Genomic DNA, 26,234 nt, shown 5'->3' with positions numbered 1-26,234 from the left:
TTGCTAACGTGTTGAATTCTACTGTTGGGGGTAATGTCTGTTTTTTGTTGAAGGCCGGTATGCACCTCTAGCGAAATTTTCGGTAGCAAAACTTTATTTAAGTCTACAACAAAAAAACAGGGTTGTGTACACACATTTTAAACCAGCTAATCGCTTTTAAAAATTGTTAATATATGTTCCAAATATTCCATTTCAACCTCATCGTTACCACAGACTCGTAAATGTCACTTCAACCATCATGAAAAGGTACATCAAAAAGTACATGCAAGTAATTTGCCATCCCTACTGTTAAAAAAGCCATTTTTTTTGTGAAACGCCAAGCGCAACCAGCTTGTTATATTTTAATTAAATAAAAATTAATTAAATGAAAATTAATTAAATGAAAACATAGATTATACGCTTAATGCGCTTTACAGACTATCAGTTATTCCGGACGGAATGTCGGTGTTTGTAAAGAATCTTATAATGTGTCGGATCGATACGACTTGTCGGCGATGACTAAATAATCGGTAAATATGTTATCGATCCCATAAACATGCAGCAGTATCGATTATGCCTTCGGACTTAACTTATAATGTGCACAATATATGGGATATGTTCGACACGAGCACTGTCGTCCGGAATAACTGATAGTCTGTAAAGCGCATAAAATTGTGAAAGGTATATTGGTGAACAATTTGGTGATTTTCCAAATGGAATAAAGTGATTGTTTTTCAGATATTTTACAGACACGCTGCCTCCATGGAATAAAAACACTGGTTGATAGACACAGCAATATGTAACTCGCTACTTGTAACTCAACATCATCATTAATGCCAAAAATTATGTTAAATGTAATGTGATAGTGGTATAAATGTTATATTTTTAAGAATTTGTAAATGTTTAATCAAATTAATAAATATCTAAACAAACGTGTTTTACTCGACCACAATGATTCTTTGACAACTATCTTAAAATGCACTTTTTCTGATTGTTTGGAGGGTCCCTTATTGGCGTCGTTCTAAATTGATCTATAAAGGCACCTAATAATTGCACTCATGCGAAACATTTTTGTAGTAACTTGGCGTGGTACAACTTCTCAATAGTGACGGCGCTTTTCCGACGAGTTTTTGATGTCGTATATGATTGTTATATTTTAATTAAATAAAAACGAAAATAAAGTTCTGAAAACATAGATTATACGCTTAAAATTGTGAAAGGTATATTGGTGAACAATTTGGTGATTTTCCAAATGGAATAAAGTGATTGTTTTTCAGATATTTTACAGACACGCTGCCTCCATGGAATAAAAACACTGGTTGATAGACGCAGCAATATGTAACTCGCTACTTGTAACTCAACATCATCATTAATGCCAAAAATTATGTTAAATGTAATGTGATAGTGGTATAAATGTTATATTTTTAAGAATTTGTAAATGTTTAATCAAATTAATAAATATCTAAACAAACGTGTTTTACTCGACCACAATGATTCTTTGACAACTATCTTAAAATGCACTTTTTCTGATTGTTTGGAGGGTCCCTTATTGGCGTCGTTCTAAATTGATCTATAAAGGCACCTAATAATTGCACTCATGCGAAACATTTTTGTAGTAACTTGGCGTGGTACAACTTCTCAATAGTGACGGCGCTTTTCCGACGAGTTTTTGATGTCGTATATGATTGTTATATTTTAATTAAATAAAAACGAAAATAAAGTTCTGAAAACATAGATTATACGCTTAAAATTGTGAAAGGTATATTGGTGAACAATTTGGTGATTTTCCAAATGGAATAAAGTGATTGTTTTTCAGATATTTTACAGACACGCTGCCTCCATGGAATAAAAACACTGGTTGATAGACGCAGCAATATGTAACTCGCTACTTGTAACTCAACATCATCATTAATGCCAAAAATTATGTTAAATGTAATGTGATAGTGGTATAAATGTTATATTTTTAAGAATTTGTAAATGTTTAATCAAATTAATAAATATCTAAACAAACGTGTTTTACTCGACCACAATGATTCTTTGACAACTATCTTAAAATGCACTTTTTCTGATTGTTTGGAGGGTCCCTTATTGGCGTCGTTCTAAATTGATCTATAAAGGCACCTAATAATTGCACTCATGCGAAACATTTTTGTAGTAACTTGGCGTGGTACAACTTCTCAATAGTGACGGCGCTTTTCCGACGAGTTTTTGATGTCGTATATGATTGTTTTCGACGTAGTGGCGATTCTCAAAAGAGTCCCCAAATTCAAAAAATGTTGGCAGGGAAGTTACTACAAAAAAGTATCGCATGAGTGCAATTATTAGGTGCCCTTCTGGATACATTTAGAAGGACGCCAATACGAGCCCCTTCAAACAATCAGACATAGTGCATTTTAAGATAGTTGTAAAAGAATCATTGTGGTCAAGTAAAACACGATTGTTTAGATGTTTATTAATTTTATTAAACATTTATAAATTCTCATAAATATAACATTTATATGACTATCACATCACATTTAACATATTTTTATGCATTAATAAAAGATTGATGTTGAGTTACAAGTTGCAAGTTACATGTTGTAGCGTCTATCAGCCAGTGTAGTGTTGTAAATTTTGATTACTTTTGACTACTCGTTACTATTCGTTACTTTTGAATTGAGTACTCGTTACAACTCGTTACTTTTAAAAAAAAATTAAAAAAGACATTGTGGGCAATTTTTTTTCTTCTTTTTAAAATTAAAAGACGGTATAGAAAAGCAGATTATAACTTCGTATTCAATATTCGGTATTTTTTCGTCAGGGTATATCTAGATGGCATTGTGTATTACCCCTGCCAGCATTTCAATGTTCCATTTCAACCTGATCGTTACCACAGACTCGTAAATGTCACTTCAACCATCATGAAAAGGTACATCAAAAAGTACATGCAAGTAATTTGCCATCCCTACTGTTAAAAAAGCCATTTTTTGTGAAACGCCAAGCGCAACCAGCTTGTTATATTTTAATTAAATAAAAACGAAAATAAAGTTCTGAAAACATAGATTATACGCTTAAAATTGTGAAAGGTATATTGGTGAACAATGTGGTGATTTTCCAAATGGAATAAAGTGATTGTTTTTCAGATATTTTACAGACACGCTGCCTCCATGGAATAAAAACACTGGTTGATAGACGCAGCAACATGTAACTCGCTACTTGTAACTCAACATCATCATTAATGCCAAAAATTATGTTAAATGTAATGTGATAGTGGTATAAATGTTATATTTTTAAGAATTTGTAAATGTTTAATCAAATTAATAAATATCTAAACAAACGTGTTTTACTCGACCACAATGATTCTTTTACAACTATCTTAAAATGCACTTTTTCTGATTGTTTGGAGGGTCCCTTATTGGCGTCGTTCTAAATTGATCTATAAAGGCACCTAATAATTGCACTCATGCGAAACATTTTTGTAGTAACTTGGCGTGGTACAACTTCTCAATAGTGACGGCGCTTTTCCGACGAGTTTTTGATATCGTATATGATTGTTTTCGACGTACTGGGGATTCTCAGAAGCGCCCCCAAATTCAAAAAATGTTGGCAGGGACTGATGCTTGCAATTTTCAAACTTTTTAAATCCACCATTATCCACCATTGACAGTGGATACAAATATTTAGCGATCATTTTTATCGTGAGACCCAATGTTGGAATCTTCCATGGGTTTTTGAATAAGCTTGGGCCCTTCTCTGAAAACAATTGGATTGAACCAGCTGAAATCAACGACATTATTATTCATACTATTTGCATGAGACGTGATCCATGTGATTCTTTAAATTAAAGCTCCCACCTACACCCAATGCAATTTTTTTTCAAATGCAAACGTTTTTAAGAAATCAGATAAATTTTTCACTTTCTTCAAATATGAAGCCATATATCCTTTTCGTGTCATTTTAACTGATAAAACGATTTTCGAAAACTTCAATTAATACTTTCCAAGAAGTCAAGAATTTTACTTCCAAACCGCCAACTTACTTACCGTTAGAAGAAAAAAACTGGCATTGAAGATATTGAGTACTCATTTTCTCGTAACGAGTACTCAAAAAATTAGTCAGTAACGAGTACTTGTAATCAAATACTCGTTACTTTCCCAACACTAAGCCAGTGCTTTTATTCCCAATGGAGGCAGCGGTCTGGAAAAATATTTGAAAAACTATCACTTTATTCCATTTGGAAAATCAAAAATTGTTCACCAATATACCTTTCACAATTTTAAGCGAAATAACTATGTTTTCAGCACTTCATTATAGTTTTTATTTAAATAAATTATAAGAAGCTAGTTGTGCTTGGTGTTTCACAAAATATAAAATGGATCTTGTAACCATAGTGATGGCAAAATACTTTCATGCGAATAGTGATGTCAAAATACTATCACAGTTGGCGATTGTTGCAGTGTCACTTACGAGTCTGTGGTAGCGATGAGGATGAAATGGAACTTTTAAATGCTGGCAGGGTTACAGACCTTTTAAAACTTATACGCACACAATGATTGTAATAAATTAAATGTTTACTGCCAAAATATGCTTTTGACAACCCTATTATTTTCATTAGAGGTGCGTACCAGCTTACGAAATTGAACGCTACCGAAAATTTCGTTAGCATAAATAGCAATGCATTTCTTATAGGAATGAAATTTTTCGCTAGAGGTGCGTACCGGCCTTGAGAACGCGATTTTCTCAACAATTTCTCTAATTGAATTCTAAGCTAATTCTTTGAACAAATGTTTGAAAGCGTTTTGAATATAAGCATTTTTCCAATGCTTACGTTTATTGGGATGTGAATGAATAAAATAAATAAATAAATAAAAAAATAACTGATAGTCTGTAAAGCGCATCATATTGAGAATTTTTTCAGAGCCACAGAGAGGAAAAATAACGCCGTTCTAAATAGTCCAGAGCCAGGCATACCATAAATATGCGCTGAACAACACTGAAAATTAACTTAACAACACTCTGAACAACTACAACACTAAAAAAAGTGTGACTGCAAGTTTAATATTCAGAGAAAATAGAAGAAAATAAAATTTGGCGTGAAATATAGATAATTAATAGAACATTGCAGATATAGAATTGCATAGAAGATTTGCTAAATATTACACAGGTGAGTTTGAGCCACATGAGTAAAATCATCCCTTCAGGGCCTTGCATTTTTATCCCAACATTGTATGGATTACGGATTTTTTTGCAGTCTTAACAATAGAGAAAACGGGTGGTGGGTTTTTGCAAATAAGGAGCGTTAGTTCTCAAACTACCAAATTTTCATCTCGTCTAGGTAATAATTCAATTTAAATACAATAATGAAGCACATTTTATATAGGGGTAATGTGTAAGGTTACTTTGTCCGAAAAATACATAAATGACGCTGCTAAAAAGTCCATAATAAAACTTCGAAAGTCGGTGCAAACGTCAGATACGCTCCATAATATAGTAGACATAAACCTCTCCGTCGTGTGTAGCCAGTTTTACATGATTTCGTTATGGGCATGAATCCCAGAAAATAGTTTGCTATGTAGAAAACTCGGTATTAAATCTATTGAATTTTCGAAACTGTACCTAATGGAATATTTAACAAAATTTTAAACAATTCAAATCTCAATCTTGACAGGACTAGAAAATTGTTATTACATATATAGAAACTTTATTATTCAGCTACTTGAATAAGAAGTTTTTCCCCAACTTCTTATTCAAGATAATGAAGCTTATAAATTTATATTATTACAATTTTTTCTCAACAATATCTAATAAAAAATATGTATATTATTTCACATACATTAAATGTTGGAACAGTTGTAACCGCTTGAAATGTAGGTTCGGAGCCTTTTCCGTTCAGTGGTCGATTGCTTCTCCTTGAGCCTTATTGATTGTTTCAAGATGATTCTGCGCTGCGACATTACCGATTTTAAGAAGAGATCAAAAATTTCTATCAACGTCACTTTTTTCTTTTGTTTGATTTGATTTTCGAGAATTGGAAATTGTGACTTCAGTCTATTTACAGGGAGCAGTTGGTGTGCCCTTATATAGAACAGAAATACAGAAATTGTCTAAAAAGAACTTATTACGAGGATACAATTTCACTAAAAGCAGTTCAAAATGCAAGAAATGCCGGTTTTGGAAGGTATTGATTATTTCATTTCATTTCATAGAAAATTTCTAAAGCGAAGTTCAAGTGTATACGAAATTCGTAGTTCGCAACATTTCAGAAAGTGCAAACTTTAATAAATTATTTTATAGACGTCATGGATTGATCGGTGCCACGACATAGCCAGAAAGTAGATTTTTTGTGTATAGTGTTCGCAGATCCATGTAATAATCGCTCAATATCTAAAAAATCGTACATGGTAACAAAATTAATCTACTATTAAGAAATCAGTAATTAATTTCGGAAAAAATGTATGTTAGTACAGAGTAGAAATTAATAAACTATAATGTTGGAAGGTATATGTAAATACAGTGCTACAGATGTGTTATGTATACAATACCTAACTGTTTTATACCGACTTTCAATATTTTGTTATGACCTGTATGAAATTGGGAACCTGATGTTTTTATATCATATCTCTTAGCTGCTCTTAGCATATCTCTTAGCTGCCATTTCTAACTTGTTGAGGTCACATAATAAAATGTATGTTTAAAAATAAGAGTACTTATATTTTTCTTAATTTCATAGATTCCTGTGTCCGCGAAGTGATGCATCTTTTTTTGCAAATACATTTCAATCAGTGTTGTCGTTACAGGCGCTAAAGAGCGAAATTGTCTGTTATGAGCTGCCGGCAGTTTGTATTTTTCATTCTGGCTCTTTCTTACTTTTTCGAGTTCTTTCACATAAAAAAATGTTAAACAAAAAAGGTACTAAAAAAGAAGAATTATAATTATTTAAAAAATCTTAAAAAAAAAAATCATACCGAAAAAAGCTTTGAAAACAAATCATACCAAAAAAGAAACGGTTTGAAAAAAATCGTATGAAAAAAACATCGCTATCCATCAATGATTAAACATCTTAAGAACACAGAACCACATTATGCATTCAACATGGTATTTAAACTTCATTTCTTTGTTGCTTTTGTCATTTCGACAGCCTCAAATATAACTTTGTAACCTTCGGCTTCAAAGACTGCTTCTTTCTGAGGAAGGGTCAAAGTTAACATATGTGCATTTTAGCTGGTGGGCCAATGTAAAGGATTTATTGCAGACTGCGATTCAACAAGTTGTATTTCTATGAATTTTTTCGGAATTCATAGAAATATTCCATTAATATCACACTAAATGTAGAAAAAGAAACTTTGATTGGCTGAAAGTTGAGGTATTACAATACCTGTCATATAAATTATGTTACTTGTATTCAAAACTTACAAATATAGACATATTTGTGAATGCGAAAGTTTAGATAAGGCAGATATGGAGGTTTCGCACAGCCTCAGCCATAAATTGGGAAGCACAAAATATTTCCTGTTCAACTTCAATAGCTTTGCCATTAGACTGGGAAAGTAAGAACGCGATCTTAGTGGAATTGCCACATGATATTGATAAATGACAGGGTTATATCGAAGGAAACAGGTTTATAAATATAAAAAGAATGTTTAAACAGCTAGATAGCCTAGAAAATTCTACGAAAGGCTGTCATCCACTATCACGGGTTATACAGCTGCCGACGGCAAGGTAAAACTTTTTAAATTTGTCTTCTAAATTGTAAGTTAGTCCATATGGAAGATTTTTATGATAAAGAAGGCAGATTAAATATCTTTATAATCCACATTCGTTCTTGATCGGTTTATATATATATCGAAAGAAATGTGTTCCTCTAAGTCAAAGGAGTCTAAAATGTCTATATGAGGCTACATAACATATAAATATAGACCGATAAAAACCAGTTTTTACATGGTTGTTAGAAGGTATAAGTCAAACCTGGGGATCGGATGGGGCCTTTATATAGTTATGGACTCAAATTTCAACCGGACCGGAAGATATGATTTATTTTCAATTTGTGCCCTTTATTATAGATAATCCGAATGTTTTTGTCGTAAAATTTCAATCATTCCATGGTTTATTGAAAAGTTAAGAACACAAATAAAATTTTGAAATAACCGACGTAAAAGACTCAGCATATAAATCTACTTTACCACACAGAAATTAAATAAACTTCCTAGAAGGAAGGACTCCGAATTCAGAATAAACTGATAAATACCGAAACCTTTTTCTGCAAAATAAAAACTGCGAAAATCAAGCACGAATTCGGTTTTTTACAATCGAATTACAGGAGTAAATTATTTTTTTAGCTTAGTTTTTGTTAACAGTATGTGCTCTTGTGTTCCTATGAATTTTCAATTCATTTTTCTTCCCATAAAATCAGTATTTAAAATCTGGCTCTTCTTTACTTCTTGGCTCTTTCGTTTGGTTTTTTTTTATGAATTTGGCTCTTTTTCGAAAAAAAAGTTATTTCAAGTGATTCCAATAAAATAACACTGCCCAAATGCATGTCATAATTTCTCTAAACCTACCGTCTTAAAAACAACGAATATGGAATAACAGTAATGTGTGTTAATGTTAGATTCGAAACACGGAGTCTTAAAACGGTACTCGTCCAAACCTATTAGATGCTTGTGGACATAAAACTCAATTCAAGCTTCAGATATTATTTTTTTATTCACCATATCCAGGGAAAATTCGCCATTTATATATGACATACTAAATACAACAACGTCCAATGGGTCTAGTATTAGGTTTCAAGCTTAAATAAACTGAGTTTAATAATCAGTTTTATAATTATAAAATCAGATAAAAAAAATGCAATCTTTATTATTATTTGTAATTTAAAGCCTTAAAACCAATTGAGATAAATTCCTATAAATCTAATAAAAAATAACACCTAAAGGCAAAATGTTTTATTTATAATCTAAAATGCTTAGATGTGGGGACTTAAGATTATAATAATATTATATACTTCTTAAATTATAGGAAAAAATATATTAATAATATTAATATTATATTATATTCAGCGAGATGATCGTTTTTAAATTTTTTGTGTATATTTTTTTCTGTTAAATTAATTATTACTATTATAGAAATGTATTATAACGGCATCGTCAGTGACATATACTCCTAAGTACATTATTGAGTTTCTCTTTTAAACGCAAATAATTAAAATTCATTTTTGCACACCATATGGTTGTTTTCTTTCATGATGATCCTTGTGCCATTTTTATAGTTTTGGAAGCTTTTACTGTCCTTGTATTGATATTCACATTTTCCCCGCTTCAAAATTAATATTTTCTGGATTTTCAGACTTAACCAGCAAAAACTAGGTAACCATATCTCATTACAATTGACATTACCATGAGTAAAGCTGTCATTACACGTTGCATTACATTGCGGCGAGTTATAATGACTAACTTGTAATGACAAAAATAAATACTTGGTAATTTTCGAATTGTTATTCTCAAATTTTTAGGCAGTTGTAGTTAATATAAGTATTCACATAATCGAGCACTTACATAAAAATCAAAAAGAATATGTAATGTAACGGTAATTCTGAAGATTTTTCCGTTAAGAATTTTTTATCACAAATATTTCATAATAATTGTGTTTAATTACATTATCATATTATGTTTTAAATAAATGCTTTCTTATACCTCATTCACATTACACTTCCAAAATGCGCTTAAACTAAATTTCAAATGCCATTTGCCTTATAAAAAAGGGACTTAAAATCCACTTTTAGTAGATTGTGAACCTTATGTGAATTGGCTATTGGATATATTATAACGTAATTCACGAATCCAACTCCCTTAACAACCTACGTTTATTTCTATTTTAAGTGTGACATTAATTTGAGTGTAATCATCTTTAGATTATTTATTAGATTTTTTTATTTATACAATATTGTATCTCTATTCAAGTAGTTCTCCTATTACAGCACCACTCGCCATATTTTTATCCATTGTAATCGGCGATAGAAATCAATATTTTCGAGATTTTGTTGCCTGAGACAATAAGTGGCTATTTTGCAAGCTTTGGTGTATCTACGAATAAGTCATTACATATTAGGTGATTATATGCTTTAAATGCACTACTTATTTTATGGCCGAAAGTATGCCTGGGGAGAAGTACTTTCCTCCTAGGACATGCGTATGTAAATGTAATCCGAAGGGATGCCAATTAATAAGTGGTTATTAATTTTTAAATAGGCTTACCTACAAGATTGCCGGGTAATGAGAATTTTTGCTGGGTAGAATTGCGCCAGAAATAAATTTATTTTATTTTATTTATTTATTTTTTTTAATTTTATTTGCACGTTAGTGTACGTTGGTGGAGACAAGAGTCTCATAAACCAGGCCTACCCAGCAAAAACTCTCATTACCCGGTAATCTTGTAGGTAGCCCTATTTAAAAATTAATAACCACTTACTAATTGGCATCGCTTCGGATTACCTTTACATACGCATGTCCTAGAAGGAAAGTACTTCTCCCCAGGCATACTTTCGGCCATAAAATAAGTAGTGCATTTAAAGCATATAATCACCTAATATGTAATGACTTATTCGTAGATACACCAAAGTTTGCAAAATAGCCACTTATTGTCTCAGCCAACCAAATCTCGAAAATATTGATTTCTATCGCCGATTACAATGGATCAAAATATGGCGAGTGATGCTGTAATAGGAGAACTACTTGAATAGAAACGAATATTGTATAAATAAACAAATAATCTAAATAAGATTACACGCAAATTAATTTCAAACTTAAAATAGAAATAAATGTAGGTTGTTTAAGGGAGTTGGATTCGTGAATTACGTTATAATATATCCAATAGCCAATTCACATAAGGTTCGAATCTACTAAAAGTGGATTTTAAGTCTCTTTTTTATAAGGCAAAAGGCATTTGAAATTTAGTTTAAGTGCATTTTGGAAGTGTAATGTGAATGAGGTATAAAAAAGCATTTATTTAAAACATAATATGATAATGTCATTAAACACAATTATTATGAAATATTTGTGATAAAAATTTCTTTACGGAAAATTTTTCAGAATTACTGTCACATTACATATTATTTTTGATTTTTTATGTAAGTGCTCGATTATGTGAATAATTATACCTAATGGTACCATCATTTATTCTATTTTATTAATTCGTTAACTACAACTGCCTAAAAATTTGAGAATAACATTTCGAAAATTACCGAGAAGTATTTATTTTTGTCATTACAAGTTAGTCATTATAACTCGCCGCAATGTAATGCAACGTGTAATGACAGCTTTACTCCTGGTAATGTCAATTGTAATGAGATGTGGTTACCTAGTTTTTGCTGGGTAGTTATAGAATAACATAATTTATTTTGTTATAAATAAATGTTTTGAAATATTCTCAAATATTTATATTTGATCTTTTATGGGCACAAGGACGAACGCTATTGAATTTGGAAGAAATCGGATCAAATTTAGATATAGCTCCCATATATGTTCCGCCCGATTTCGACAAATGGGGTCACGTTGCGCTTTTTTCAAACGGATCGTAACCAAATTTGGCAAGAGGTAATCTTTTTCATTGCCCTTCAAGTCTGCAAAATTTCATCCAAATCGGTTCAGATTTAGCTATAGCTCCCACATATATGTACCGCCCGATTTTTCTAAATTTCGCCATAAAACCCTTATTTATCAACCGATCTTACTCAAATTTGGCTAAATATAGTCTTCTATAGTACTAACTATATGTGCAAAATTTTTATTTATTTATTTATTCAACAACGTAATATAAAAAGCCGAAAAATTTCATCGAAATCGGTTCAGATGTAGATATAGCTCCCATATATGTATCTCCCGATTTTGAAAAATTCGCCCCTAATAACCTTATGTTTGACCATACAGGCCTCATTTCTTAACTGATCTTACTCAAATCTTACATAAGAATATTGCTCGATTTTTACAAATTTTTCTTTTTTAATAATGGGCTCAATATTAGTGGCATACTAACTCCGTAGGTGCAATATCAACTACATCCAGTGTTGCTAGAAGTAGGGGAAATTCCCTATATATAGGGTTTTTCTAATATTTAGCGTCTTGTAGGCACGTTGGACCACAATGTAGGGACATTTTCACTCAACACAATTTATAATAATTTTTACATTTTGGTGGCTCTAGAGGAGGAAATTAGAAGCCGGCAACGCTTGATCTTTAACAACATTTACCACTCGTGCCAATAAAAAATCGAACAAAATTTGATGATTACCACAAATCTACCAAACAAATATTTCTATAGAAATTTTTGTCAAAACTTTATTCCTGTAGAAAATTTTGTCAACATTTTATTTCTATAGAAAACTTTGTCAAAATTGTATTTCTATAGATTTTTTTCAAAAATATTATTTCTATTAAAAAAAGTTCTCAAAATGCTATTTCTATGGAATTTTTTCTCAAAATTTTATTTCTATAGAATTTATTATCAAAATTGTATTTGTATAGAACAATTTCTCAAAAAAATTTGTTTATAGAAACTTTTCCAAAATTTTATTTCTATAGAGATTTAACAAAAAAAAAAAATACTATTTCTGGTAGAGTTCTACCAACTGTGGCAACCGTGGTGGTAATACAAATTTATTTTCTAAGTTATATACATTGCATTTTCATGTTTTAAGATAATAACGTACTTAGAACCATTTTTGATTTGTAAAATTTGTTTAAATTTAACGAAAAATATTGTAGGGAAAATTGTTTGGGAATGTATGGGAAAGTAGGGAACTTTTTTATCCTTGTAGGGTAAACCGAACATTTTCCCTGGCAACACTGACTATAAGCTATAGTCAGATTGAGACAAAGCACCCATAAACATGTACCCCTTAATTTCCTTAAATATGCAACTGCGGTTTATCTCCCAGTCCTATATCAATGTTACCCCACAAATGCTTATGCAAATGCAAATGCTTCAGTAAGGGTGGTTTAGGGTATGATATAGTCGGCCCCGCCCGACTTTCTACTTTACTTACTTGTTTTTTTTTTTAATTTTATTTACACGTCAGTGTACGTTGCTGGAGACAAGAGTCTCATAAACCAGGCCTAGTTATAGAATAACATAATTTATTTTGTTATAAATAAATGCTTTGAAATTTCCATTCCTAAACTCAAATACAGTCTGTCAAGAAAGTCTTTTGACATTGCCAACTATTTCAACTTCTAGAAATAATTGAAATATTAAATATTTTATTAAATTTTTAATTCTGTGTACGTATGTATACTTTCCAAAATACATACTAATTTTTTTTTTTTAAATTTCATTATATTTAATTTTGGAACAAAACATAATTTTTATCCCATTGTCAAAACACTTTCTTGGCAAACTGTATTTATATTTGATCTTTTTATGAAAGAGAGTAGATTCGTGATGTCCATGTTGTTGAAATTCTGCAGCAGGTTCGTAAGATTTGTGTATTTCCTGAAAAACACGTAGTCTTCACGTAATTCAATATGGAGCTTGCAATCAAAAATTAGATGATGTTCGTCCTCAATTTTGTTGCAAGTAGTGCATCTGTTAAACGCATTTTGAAAAAGAAGTTTTAGCAATATGTGTGGTCTACTAAGAGTCGATTTATTATCTTGATGTTACTTGGGTTGAGACGACTGCATTTGTACCACTGAATTTTTGGAGGTTCGGGGAAAAGTTTTGCGAAATATTTGTCTTTTGTAGTCTTCGCACCACTCCTTCCATAGTACACATTGGATACGTTGTTGAGCTTCTCTTATAGAGAAAGGCGAGTGTACAGTAATCCCTCGATTTACGTCGTGATTGGTTCCGGAATTTGACGACGTTAATCGAAACAACGTAAACCGAATTAAATATATAAACAAACATATAAACAACAAAAAAATATCAGGGTTTAAAAATTAAGTTCATAAACAAATGAAAACCCGTTACGTTGTACACATATAAAAAAATCGTCACTTCGACAATTGCGTTATATATGTAATATCAATGAAAATTTGACGAATATTCGGTAAGAATTTCAGAAATAAATGTTTCGTTGTGTTTCACTTATGGAAGACGTTTCTGATAAAGTTGACAAAAAATCGACGACGTAAATCGAATGGCGACGTAAATCAAAGTTGGATGGAACAAAAAATTTGACGACGTAAATCGAAACAACGTAAACCGAGGAGACGTAAATCGAGCTGCATTTCACAACCAACTAGAGCAGCATGTTTTGCGAAAAAATCGAACTGTTGATTTATTTTGAATTAAATATTGTTAACCATGTAGTTGTTGGCAGAGTTAGCGGAAAGTACTAAACATGCATTTTTGCTGTCTGAGAAAATTGCCGCTTTGGTGATACCTTCTTCAATTATCAGATCTATTGCCTTATCAATTGCATGCAGTGCACCAGTAAGGTATGAAACCTTGTCCCTAATGGTGAAGAGAAAGTAGTGATTTGAGGAAATCTTGCAGACAGCACAACCAATAGTTTGCTCTTGGACTGAATCATTTGTGGCCAAATGGAGTACCCTTCGGATTTAAGGTTTTGTATGGGTCCCAACACAGTCTGGTTATATAGACACCCTTCGGATTGCAGTTCATTCACTTTTTGTAAAAAAAAGATTTGAAACAAAAGCTTTTTATGCTGTGTTTGTTCTCCTGAAATAGGTTGACTATGTTTTCTACTTTAGGTGAGGCAGACACTAAGTCATTTACAACCAAATTGTCAAATATATGTTTAAATTTGAGGTAGACCATCCCTAGACTTGTTTTGCTCGTAGCTGACTCAGAAATGTTCTAATATACCATGCGGTTGTTAGTTTTTAGGCTAACTAATTCTTTTGCTGCCAAAAGGTGTGCTCTCTGTGAGGGTGGTAGCACACCGGCTAGACTGTTGATTTATTTTGAATTAAATATTGTTAACCATGTAGTTGTTGGCAGAGTTACGGAAAGTACTAAACATGAATTTTTGCTGTCTGAGAAAATTGCCGCTTTGGTGATACCTTCTTCAATTATCAGATCTATTGCCTTATTAATTGCATGCAGTGCACCAGTAAGGTATTAAACCTTGTCCCTAATGGTGTAGAGAAAGTAGTGATTTGAGGAAATCTTGCAGACAGCACAACCAATAGTTTGCTCTTGGACTGAATCATTTGTGGCCAAATGGAGTACCCTTCGGATTTAAGGTTTTGTATGGGTCCCAACACAGTCTGGTTATATAGACACCCTTCGGATTGCAGTTCATTCACTTTTTGTAAAAAAAATTTTGAAACAAAAGCTTTTTATGCTGTGTTTGTTCTCCTGAAATAGGTTGACTATGTTTTCTACTTTAGGTGAGGCAGACACTAAGTCATTTACAACCAAATTGTCAAATATATGTTTAAATTTGAGGTAGACCATCCCTAAACTTGTTTTGCTCGTAGCTGACTCAGAAATGTTCTAATATACCATGCGGTTGTTAGTTTTTAGGCTAACTAATTCTTTTGCTGCCAAAAGGTGTGCTCTCTGTGAGGGTGGTAGCACACCGGCTAGGGCATAGACGACATGAATTTGTGTGACACTACCCTACGGGAAATTGTTGCAAATTGCCACTGACGGACCTATCATAGGACTGGTACAGGTGATCCAGTTTGTCGCAGTTTTTAAATAGTCACAATTTCATGATTTCCATACGCGCTTGATATAACAATCTTATTGGATATACACATTTAGTGAAGTAGGATCACCAGAACAACAATTGTTCAACATATTTCAAAAGTTTTTCATTTTTGGTGCGATTCGGATAACCAAAATGAAAGATTCCTAAGAGTTTGTCCGAGACTGCTTCATGAGGACCTCTCTATGGAGTGCTACTACAAAAATGTCCCAGGACGTGCCCTTAGGAACTAGTCCAAGACGTGTCCTAAAGTGTAAATTTACCCCGTCAATGACAAACCCATGTAAAAGTAACATGTTAATAAAAGTTTATATGTATTAGTGGAATATGATATGTAGGAAGTAGAGGTGTGCACGTGAGTAATAGTTTACTCACGCTCACGCACACTCACGAAAAGAAAATTTGTACTCACACTCACGCACGAAAACGTCGTGACTCACGAAAAATATCGTGACTCACGAATAATTTTATGATTAATTTACCTTACCGAAGTGTCTGAAAACATGAGCATTATTAAAATCGAGAGTGTTATTAAACTCTTAACATCCCAGGTGTCACTACAATTGTAATTGAATTTAACTCTTAAGCGTTTTGTGTTGGTGAGCAGGAATATTTTCGTGAGTGTAATTCGTTACTCACGCACACTCGCGAAGATATTATCTTCGTGACTCACGCTCACGCATGACATTTTGGTTTGTTATTCACGCTTACGCACACACTCGCTGTTGTCATGAGCGTGACTCACGCACACTCTCGCTGTTGTCATGAGCGTGAATCACGCACGACTTACGAAGATTTTCGTGAGTCACGACAATTTCGTGTCACGTGCACATCTCTAGTAGGAAGTAACTTCGTAAATGACCAATATTGGCTCGATTATAACGGATCAAATAATAAAAATCTGATACATTTAGTTTAAGTAAATAAAAAAATAATTTTTTTTTGACTGTAGGTTTAATTTGGCAATATAATGGCTTAATATAACACTTTTTATCAATATATTTCAATACAATTGCACAATTTCATAAAACTGTCAATATCTTTAGTTTTGCTTTGTTAAAGTCGTATTTACGATGCTTCAAGCCTATGACAACTTATTCACTTGTAATACTATTTCGACATTGTAGTGCGGCATATTCTGTTGGAAGTATCAAATTGGTATAATTTTTAAGACAGACCTGAGTATAATAACATAAATTGCTAAAATGACGTGGGAGCCGCGAGCTGATGGTTTACAACAAATCATAACCATTCTTAAGGAATCACAGTCGCCCAATACGGCTACACAAATGGCCGTTCAAATGGTAAGTTTCCAATTATATCATATTTTTGTCCTTCATTGCATTAAACATCTTGTATTTTTGTATGTTCAGAAATTGGAAGAATTAAACCATTATCCAGATTTCAATAACTACTTGATTTATGTTTTAACGAAACTTAAAACAGAAGATGAACCTACGCGCTCATTGAGTGGATTGATTTTAAAAAATAATATTAGAACTCATGGAAACAGTCTACGCCCTGAAATAGTCGAGTACATAAAACACGAATGTTTGGAAGCAATTGGTGATACATCACCGTTGATTAGAGCGACAGTTGGTATTTTAATTACGACCATTGCTAGCAACGGTGGCTTACACAATTGGCCACAACTCTTACCTTCTCTATGTGATATGTTGCATTCCCAAGACTATAATGTTTGCGAGGGAGCTTTTAGCGCTTTGCAAAAAATTTGCGAAGATCACGCTGAAGTTTTGGATTCGGCCGCACTCAATCGTCCCTTGAATGTAATGATACCAAAATTCTTACAATATTTTAGTCACAATAGTCCCAAGATTCGTTCGCATGCTATAGCATGCATAAACCAATTTATTATGATACGATCCCAAGCCCTGATGTTGCATATCGATACTTTTATCGAAAGCCTTTTCAATCTATCATCTGACGACGATCACGAGGTCCGTAAAAATGTATGCCACGGCTTAGTGATGCTGTTAGAGGTACGAATGGATCGCTTATTACCACATATGCCCCAAATTATAGAATACATGTTGATGAGAACTCAAGATTCTGATGAAGGTGTTGCTTTGGAAGCATCCGAGTTCTGGCTTTCGTTGGCCGAGCAAAGCATATGCAAAGAAGTTTTAACACCTTATTTGTCCCAGTTGGCGCCAATTTTGGTAAAGGGAATGCGTTATTCTGAAATTGATATTATTTTACTTAAGGGAAATGTTGAAGAAGATGACATGGTTCCTGATCGTGAGGAAGATATACGACCAAGATTTCACAAATCAAGAACACATACTATTAAATCTAATGAAACCGGCTCTGGAGCAGACGATGAAGACGAAGACTTCGATGATGGCTTGGATGATGACAGTTCACTATCTGAGTGGAATTTGAGAAAATGTAGCGCAGCCGCCTTGGATGTTTTGGCAAATGTTTTTCGTGAAGATTGTTTGCCAATAGTTTTGCCTATATTGAAGGATACATTGTTTCATCAAGATTGGGTTATCAAAGAAAGCGGTGTACTTGCACTTGGGGCTATTGCGGAAGGTTGTATGCAAGGCATGATTCCGCATTTACCGGAGCTAATACCATATTTAATCAGCTGTTTGTCCGATAAGAAGGCGTTGGTACGATCCATAACATGTTGGACGCTGTCCCGTTATGCGAATTGGGTAGTTAATCAGCCCCATGACCAATTTTTGAAGCCCTTAATGGAAGAACTACTGAAGCGTATCCTGGACTCCAACAAACGTGTACAGGAAGCCGCTTGTTCCGCCTTTGCAACTTTGGAGGAAGAGGCTTGTACAGAACTCGTTCCCTATCTAGAATACATTTTGCAAACTTTAGTATTTGCCTTTTCAAAATATCAACACAAAAATTTGCTGATTCTTTATGATGCTGTTGGTACATTGGCCGATTCTGTTGGGCATCACTTGAACAAGCCCCAATATATTGACATTCTGATGCCACCGTTAATAGAAAAGTGGAATTTACTCAAAGACGATGACAAGGATTTATTTCCATTGTTGGAATGCTTGTCCAGTATAGCTACCGCATTGCAATCTGGTTTTTTGCCTTATTGCGACCCTGTTTATAGAAGATGCATATCGTTAATTGAACAAACAATCAATCAGGACATGGTACGTATACATATTTTATAAACCTGGGTACGTATACATATTTAATAATAAAAATTTTTAGGCTTGTAAACAGAATCCTGGCATTGACCATCCTGATAAGGAACGAATGATTGTGGCATTAGACTTACTCTCTGGCTTGGCTGAAGGTTTAGATGGGCATATTGAGTCGTTGGTGGCAAATAGTACCATAATGCAATTATTGTACCAGTGCATGCAAGATGTCCTCCCGGAGGTATGTTGGTGAAATACTTTGAATAAAAAACAGATAAAGTATAAATAATTTTAGGTTCGTCAATCGTCATTCGCTTTATTAGGAGACTTAACTAAAGCTTGTTTCCAACATGTTCATCCATTTATGTCAGAATTTTTCCCTATATTGGGTCAAAATTTAAATCCCGACTATATTTCAGTTTGTAATAACGCAACATGGGCTATTGGTGAAATATGTATGAAGCTGGGTAGGATAGTGCAATATACGATAAATGATATATTTTAAACTTCCTATGGTTTTTGTTTTAGGTGAAGAAACAAGGCAATTCATTCAACTTGTGCTAAAAGAGTTAATTATAATTATAAACCGACCGAATACTCCCAAAACTTTATTGGAGAACACAGGTAATTCAACTACATATCAAATTGATGTGTCGATGTTAGATCAAAGTTCGTTGTCACAGTGTTTTAGTATTTCGAAGCAATCTGTTTTCAAGAAAGGATAATGAATTTCATAACATTGAAATGTACAATATTTTGGAAATTTTGTTCAGGAAATAACGCATAATTAACTTATTGTCATTTTATCTACACAGAAAAATATGGTTCCAATATTTTTTTCTGTGTATATGTTATTACTAATAATTCAATATCGGTTAAATATATCGGACATTATAAAGGGAATGTGTTTGAAATCGCAGTAGGGTGTATATTTTTATTATTTTGCATAATATTCGTATTAAGACATTTTTGGAACCCTCCTTCGACAATCAGTATTACGAAGTGTAATTTTTATTTGGCCTGTTTCGGCTTTTTATATTACGTTGTTGCATAAATAAATGAATAAAAAAATCAATACTCAGCCATATCAGTGAAACTTTGGAAATCAATAATATTCACTTTAGATAGAAATCTTCTTAAAACTCGACATAAACGCTTCTCTATAGGAGTTTGTTTACTAGTTTATTTGCAATCATAAAAAATATGAATATATATAAGAAAAGTGTATCATCATACTAACGACAAAGGTTTTCGGTCTAAATTGATTTTAACATAGAAATAGTTTATATAAGATATCAAATATTACGGCGTGTTAAAATTTTGGAGAATTTCGATATTATCTGATGTAATTGTCTTTAGAAGATTAGAAAGACATTGCACACCGAAAATTGTTCAACTTGGATTATCAAGGTACAGGTGAATACTATGTGTTTAATTAATGTTCACCTGTTCCAAACCTCACGCCTAACACGCAGCCGCGGGTTTCGTATTTAAGAAGATGTATGCAGTTTTAATCCATTATATAGATATTTTGACCAGTTATGGAATATATCAACAACAACAGCGTCAATGTATCACGTCTGGAGAATTTACAAAATACGCTTAGAGATGTCGACAACGGTTTACTTAAAGTAAAAGGAGTTTTTGTGTCAATGTCTGGAGACATCACAAAATTCGTCAAGCTACCAAACTTAAAACTTCTAAAAGCATACGTTAAGTCTACACTATTTTTGGTTGTGAAATGTGAATGGTCGCTAATACTATCACCAATTTATTGCGTTTGTAGATCGATTCCTAAGAAAAATTCTAAGCATATGATAGCCTAGGATTATAAATAACGATAGACTGTGGCAGGTTACTCGCTAAAGCAAAACCTCGAAGTCGCAACTGCTACACTGGGGCATAGGTTCGGATGGTTTATAGAAATAAGATAGGTTAAATTTTAACATACATTTGTCCCCTCCACTTCCACTTAGTGGAACACTTTGTTGGTTCGTCCATATAATGCATTTCCAGAAGAAGAGTACATTTAATTTCTTTTTTGTGTTTGTAGGTTTGGAATGGTAGAATTGGTGTTTTTGTTTTTGATAGATTTACTCCAATTTTCATGAAGTTCCGTTAGTGCTACATTAACTCACGATCTTATAAACCGGACTATCGGCATATCTGTCATTTTGCCTATATATTCCATATGTCAGTTAGAAACATAACTGTTGAAATTTTTTCAGTTAAAGCCTAACGGAGCTACATGAAAATGGCCGTTAATTGTTGTTCATGGTGCTTCAATTGATTTTTGGTTTTGGGTTTTGCTTGGATTCCTTTTTTGTTTTCCCTTCAACGCGGTTTTATGTTGTTCGTAGCTTTCACTTTAGCTTCATTGTATGACATTATTTTAATTGCCTTTATTTTAAAAATGTCCTATAATTAGTGGACAACATGACAGTTTTCATTGTTGGATTTATGTTGGTGGTTAAAATTATGACATACAATTCTTGTACAGAGGATTAGGTGATGTAATGTAGTTTCACCTATTTTGCACATATAAAGTTGTACAGTATGCACTCTTATTAATTTTGGATATCATTTCCCCTTTTTCTCTTAAAACATATTGTTCAAATTCCTTGAGTCCAACAGCGATTTATTTTGAAAAACTTGTACAAAGTGAATAACTTCCTCTTTAAAACATCGTTCTTTAATTATTATTAAGGGGAATTCTACGTTAAATATTATAATTAACTGCATTTAATGTATAGGTTTTAGTAGAATATATAATTTTTAATATGTGAGTGATATTTTATTTTTTCAGGTAATAATTCTATATATATTGCTCTTCTTTGAGAATCGGTTGACAATTACTAAATAAATTACAAAATATATAATACAGCACAGATGCACACCTGTGTACTTCATAAATTTCTTTTGTGTTTTTAGTCCCTTAAGGTGGGTATTAAGTTCCGAGTTCAACCATAAAAATCGCCATTTGTCACGATTAATTTTCTTTAATAATCCACTATTATCTCTATGAAAAGTTGCTTGGGGCTATTACCCATCAATTTTATTCTGTTTTTGAAGATTTATTTCTGATTTTAGCGGCTAAACTCGAACTTAGTACCCACCTTTACGGTTTAATTATCGACGTAAAATTGACTTAGCATCAGATAACGATATAGAACTTCCTTAAATTTTTAGCGAAAATTGTAGAAGTTCATTGAAAAACATTCCTTTGATAATGTCCGTTATTATTTGTTTACAATATTACATTACTATTACCTTGTTTTGCTGAGAACCTTTGAGAATATAACCACAACGTTGTTTCTAAACAATATTTATTTATAAACTATTGTTTATATGTTTATCTTAGCAAACAAGACAACAACATCCGCGTTTTTTCTATATATTTCTCTATCTCGTGGCTTCGATTATCCCTAAGGTCTCCAATATGTTGATCTCAGTGTAATACTGTTAAAACGTTAAGTTGTAAAATGCTGTTTAGAATTAGACGGTGGTCATCGAAGCCACATCCCTCTAATATAAAATCATAATTTAAATTGTTTTAATTTACTTATACTTTTAATTTTCGTTCTGTTCTTTTATAGCAATAACTATTGGTCGTCTAGGTTATGTGTGCCCAGTTGATGTGGCTCCTTATTTGCCAGAATTTGTAAGACAGTGGTGTGTAAAGCATTCAATTTTAGTTTAATTGATTATGAAGTGTGCTTAAATTGTATTATTGTATTATTGTTTGAAGTTCATCTTTTTGATTTTGAAAAAATACCAAAAAACCATTAATTTAAACACTTGTGTACAATCTTGATTTTCTTTCATTTAGGTGTACATCTTTGCGGCACATAAGAGATAATGACGAAAAAGATTCGGCATTTCGTGGCATGTGCCATATGATCACTGTCAATCCAGCAGGTGTCGTACCCGATTTTATCTTCTTTTGCGACGCCATAGCATCGTGGGTTAATCCGCCACAAGATCTACATCAAATGATACAAAAGGTATTTGAAAAAGATGCAATGTTATGCAATGTATATTTCTTTACTATCCTTTGTTCTAGATTTTACATGGATTCAAAACTCAAGTTGGGGAGGAAAACTGGCGTCGTTTTGTGGATCAATTCCCTCCAACATTATCCGAACGTTTAGTGGCCATGTATAGCATCTAAACAAAAATAGTGTTGTATATAACACACGGATTTGTTTAGTGAAGTTAAGGAAAACAGGACAAATGCAAAAATATGAGGATGAATGGGATACCATATACCGAAATAGTTTAATATTTGTCATTTTCTTGATTTTTACACGACACTATTTTCGATTTATGTTTTAGAGTTATGATCACAGGATTAAAAAAACATTCGTGAACGGAGCAAAATAATATAATTGATACAAATGAAAAGGTCTAACCATAAAGACATTAAATATTAAAATAAATTACGATATACTGTTAATGTATTCTATTAATGTCTCATCAAAAAATACTTAAGAAGATTAAAATCCATAGCTATTAGAAAGCAAACAACATTATACTAACAACCACACAATATGCAATATATGCTTTAGAATTACAACATCATACATATAGATAGAGATCATTGCATTGTGACTTCCCACTAGAATCTCATTCAGTGATCTAACAAATTTCATTTTAAAATTAATTTCATTATTAAATTTTGGTTAAACGCAATCTCCAGCGTTAGTGTACTTCAGAAAATAGTTTTGTCTAGTTAAAAGTTTTTTAAGATGGCCATTTACAATGTATTTTGTAAATGTATCGTTTATGAATTCATTAATGCCTCTACAGATGACCTTTTGTCTTATCGTAATGCGAAAGCAATTTTGAACTAAGAGATGGCATGATGGCTTACGAACGATATGGAATGAATGAAGTACTTCTTAAAAACTTGTTCATGTAAAGTAAAAATGGTCATTGAGGAATCACTAGACAAGAAATATTATACCATATATTAATTTTGTGTGTATGCAGCATACTACGTTTTAGTTTGCTTTTTCATAAGATGTTTAACTCAATTGGAAATCATTTAATTATTTTTTTCTAATGTATATCACAAGCGTAGGAAACAATACATTTGTACATAAATACCATGCTTTTCTTTTAATTTTCTCATTGATTTATTTGGATGCATAAAATATAATTTTCCTTAGTATTCAAAAGTGTATTAACAAAAATCGTCGTATCGCGTTTAAATCTTTTACATGAAAAACAATAATTAAAATTTTTGAGAAATGTGTTTTAAACATTGTTCTCAAATAAAATAGTAGAGCTCAGAAATAAACATTTTGTATATTCTGCGCTTGAAATTGTATTGTCGCGTTTCGGGTCTCGTCGGTTTCGCGTTCGCGTTTTAATTCGTCGCTCGGTCGGTTGCAAAAATAATTCGTCGTTCGTTCGTAACTAAAGTCGTATTAAAGAATATGCGCGTTAAAGATAAACAAATTATTTTGCGAAGTTAATCAAGTCTCTAATTTACTTACAATTAAAAAAGAATAGTATTATAAATATACGTTATAATTTGCATAGATTTTATTTACAAAATTTTTACTTAGATATTGTTTTAACAACATCTGTGGCCACACGAAAAATGTGTTTCATTTCTACCATTATGACACATAAATATTGTTTTAAAACTGAATTATTTTAATTAATTAGAAGTCACATACTAATTCATAATTCATTAAAGAGAAAGTCCTCTAAGGAGTTCTCTGTAAATTCCGATCTGATTTTTTTTAACAAAAGGAAAACAAAAGACTTATTTTTTATAATTATTATTAAAACAGTATATGTAATAAATATAGTAAAGAGCATATAAACTTTTTGTGTTTTAACAAATAAATAACAAATTAAGGGGAATATCAAACAAAATTATCAATACGTATTATATAAACAAATGCTTCGGTTTCGCGTCGGGTATAAATAAAATGAATCTCCGCCCCGGATTCTAAATATAATCGTACACAAATAGACGTCGCATAATTTGTACATAATAAAAACTAAATTAGTATAATATAACAATCGTGATTTCGTAAGTACCTAAACCAAATTCACCGCGGAATTTGGTCGCGTTCGCGTTTTTCTCGGGTAATTAAGTAAACATAAGATAATAGTGATAAACATAATAAACCAAACTATTTTCATAGAAATAAATTTATACAATGCCCAAATAGAAAAAAAGTCAAAAATTCACTTTTAGTTTTTCTTAAGCTCTCGTTTTTATCCTAAAAATCTGCATACACCTTTCGACATTTGCAACAGTTGGAGAAATTGTATTCTTTGTCCATATAATTATATAATAAGAAATATTTAACTCCTAAAGAAATTGTTTGCATCATTAGCTATAGAAGAGATATATATATTAAACCGTAATAATAAAATGCATAAGAACAAATTGTAAGAAATGTATACCATCTATGGCATTATAAAGTTTTCTTCAATATCCACAATCCCTCACAAATAAATGTAATCTTATTACAATTAATACGGTATGTGTTTTATTGGGAAACAAAACTAACACTATCACTAATAATGGAAACCTAAATATAAATGGTTAGTGGCAGAGAAGATGGTATCAGTGTTGGGCGTTTTTCAATAATTTTTTATTCAAATAACAAATCATTTTTTATTCGTTATTTTTCATTTGAAATTTTTTGAAATCAAATTTCAACTGTTATCTGTTTATTTGTGTCACATATAATTATTCGTCATTCGTTAGTTGTTATTTGTTTTACAAATAATAATTTTTTTGAATAGAAAAAAAATAAATTGAATTTATTGAATTCTGATAAAATAATCTTTTTTTTGAGGCGATAATTGTCTTTATAACTAGGAATGGAACCGGAAGGTACAACACCCAAAAATAGTGATTCAAGTGAATCTGGTTTTTCCATTTTTGATGGAAAATTCTACAGAATTTTAGAAGACGGAGTAAAGAATATCAGTGCTGTGTGCGTGAAATGTGAGCCTGATTTTGTTAAGATAAAAGGAGAGAAAAATTCAACATCAAACTTCATATCTCACCTTAAGAGGCGACATGGTAAGGATGCGTTTGAAGAGTACCAGAGCTATAAACGCCTTAAACGTTCTCAAGCGAAGGAGGTAATGAGAAAAATTTTTGTTCACATACGTGTATTATTTGAAATTTTATTTGAAACTTTCGAATAACAAATAAAAAGATCACAAATAAACGAATAAAAAAATTATTTGTTATTCCAAATAAAAACTAAATGGAATTTATTCGTTATTTAGAATAAATTTTGCCCAACACTGGATGGTATCCGATATCGATTTTATTTTCAAATTTGAATTCAAAGATTTATTTAATGAATTAAGCGCTCTTGGACCATACATTGATACCTTACTAACAGCAAAACTACAGCATTAACAAAATTGTAAAACAAAAAAAGAAAAAAACAATTTAAATTACATGCATTGCGCAGATG

General features: G+C 32.0%; 1 protein-coding gene and 2 long non-coding RNA genes across 3 annotated transcripts; all 3 read left to right on the top strand.

Annotated features, from left to right (window-relative positions):
- Positions 1–982: 982 nt before the first annotated feature.
- LOC142236067 (uncharacterized) lies at positions 983–2,012 on the top strand. Its single transcript, XR_012721888.1, has 3 exons — positions 983–1,199; positions 1,257–1,738; positions 1,796–2,012. It is a non-coding gene; the product is annotated as an uncharacterized LOC142236067 (long non-coding RNA).
- Positions 2,013–2,863: 851 nt separating this feature from the next.
- On the top strand, positions 2,864–3,315 carry LOC142236169 (uncharacterized). Its single transcript, XR_012721922.1, has 2 exons — positions 2,864–3,044; positions 3,102–3,315. It is a non-coding gene; the product is annotated as an uncharacterized LOC142236169 (long non-coding RNA).
- A 1,650-nt stretch (positions 3,316–4,965) lies between these two features.
- Positions 4,966–25,273, top strand: LOC142237276 (transportin-2-like). The gene is made up of 9 exons (XM_075308684.1): positions 4,966–5,122; positions 16,759–16,935; positions 17,005–18,780; positions 18,842–19,012; positions 19,067–19,238; positions 19,300–19,395; positions 22,368–22,443; positions 22,601–22,775; positions 22,835–25,273. The coding sequence occupies exons 2-9, from the start codon at positions 16,837–16,839 to the stop codon at positions 22,940–22,942; spliced, it is 2,673 nt and encodes an 890-aa protein (XP_075164799.1). The 5' UTR covers positions 4,966–5,122; positions 16,759–16,836; the 3' UTR covers positions 22,943–25,273.
- The last annotated feature ends 961 nt before the right edge of the window (positions 25,274–26,234 follow it).

The sequence above is a fragment of the Haematobia irritans genome, chromosome 4 (assembly GCF_050003625.1).
Source record: "Haematobia irritans isolate KBUSLIRL chromosome 4, ASM5000362v1, whole genome shotgun sequence".
Lineage (NCBI taxonomy): Eukaryota > Metazoa > Arthropoda > Insecta > Diptera > Muscidae > Haematobia > Haematobia irritans.
Note: the sequence above shows the minus strand (reverse complement) of the source record. Positions and strands in the feature narration are given on the sequence as shown.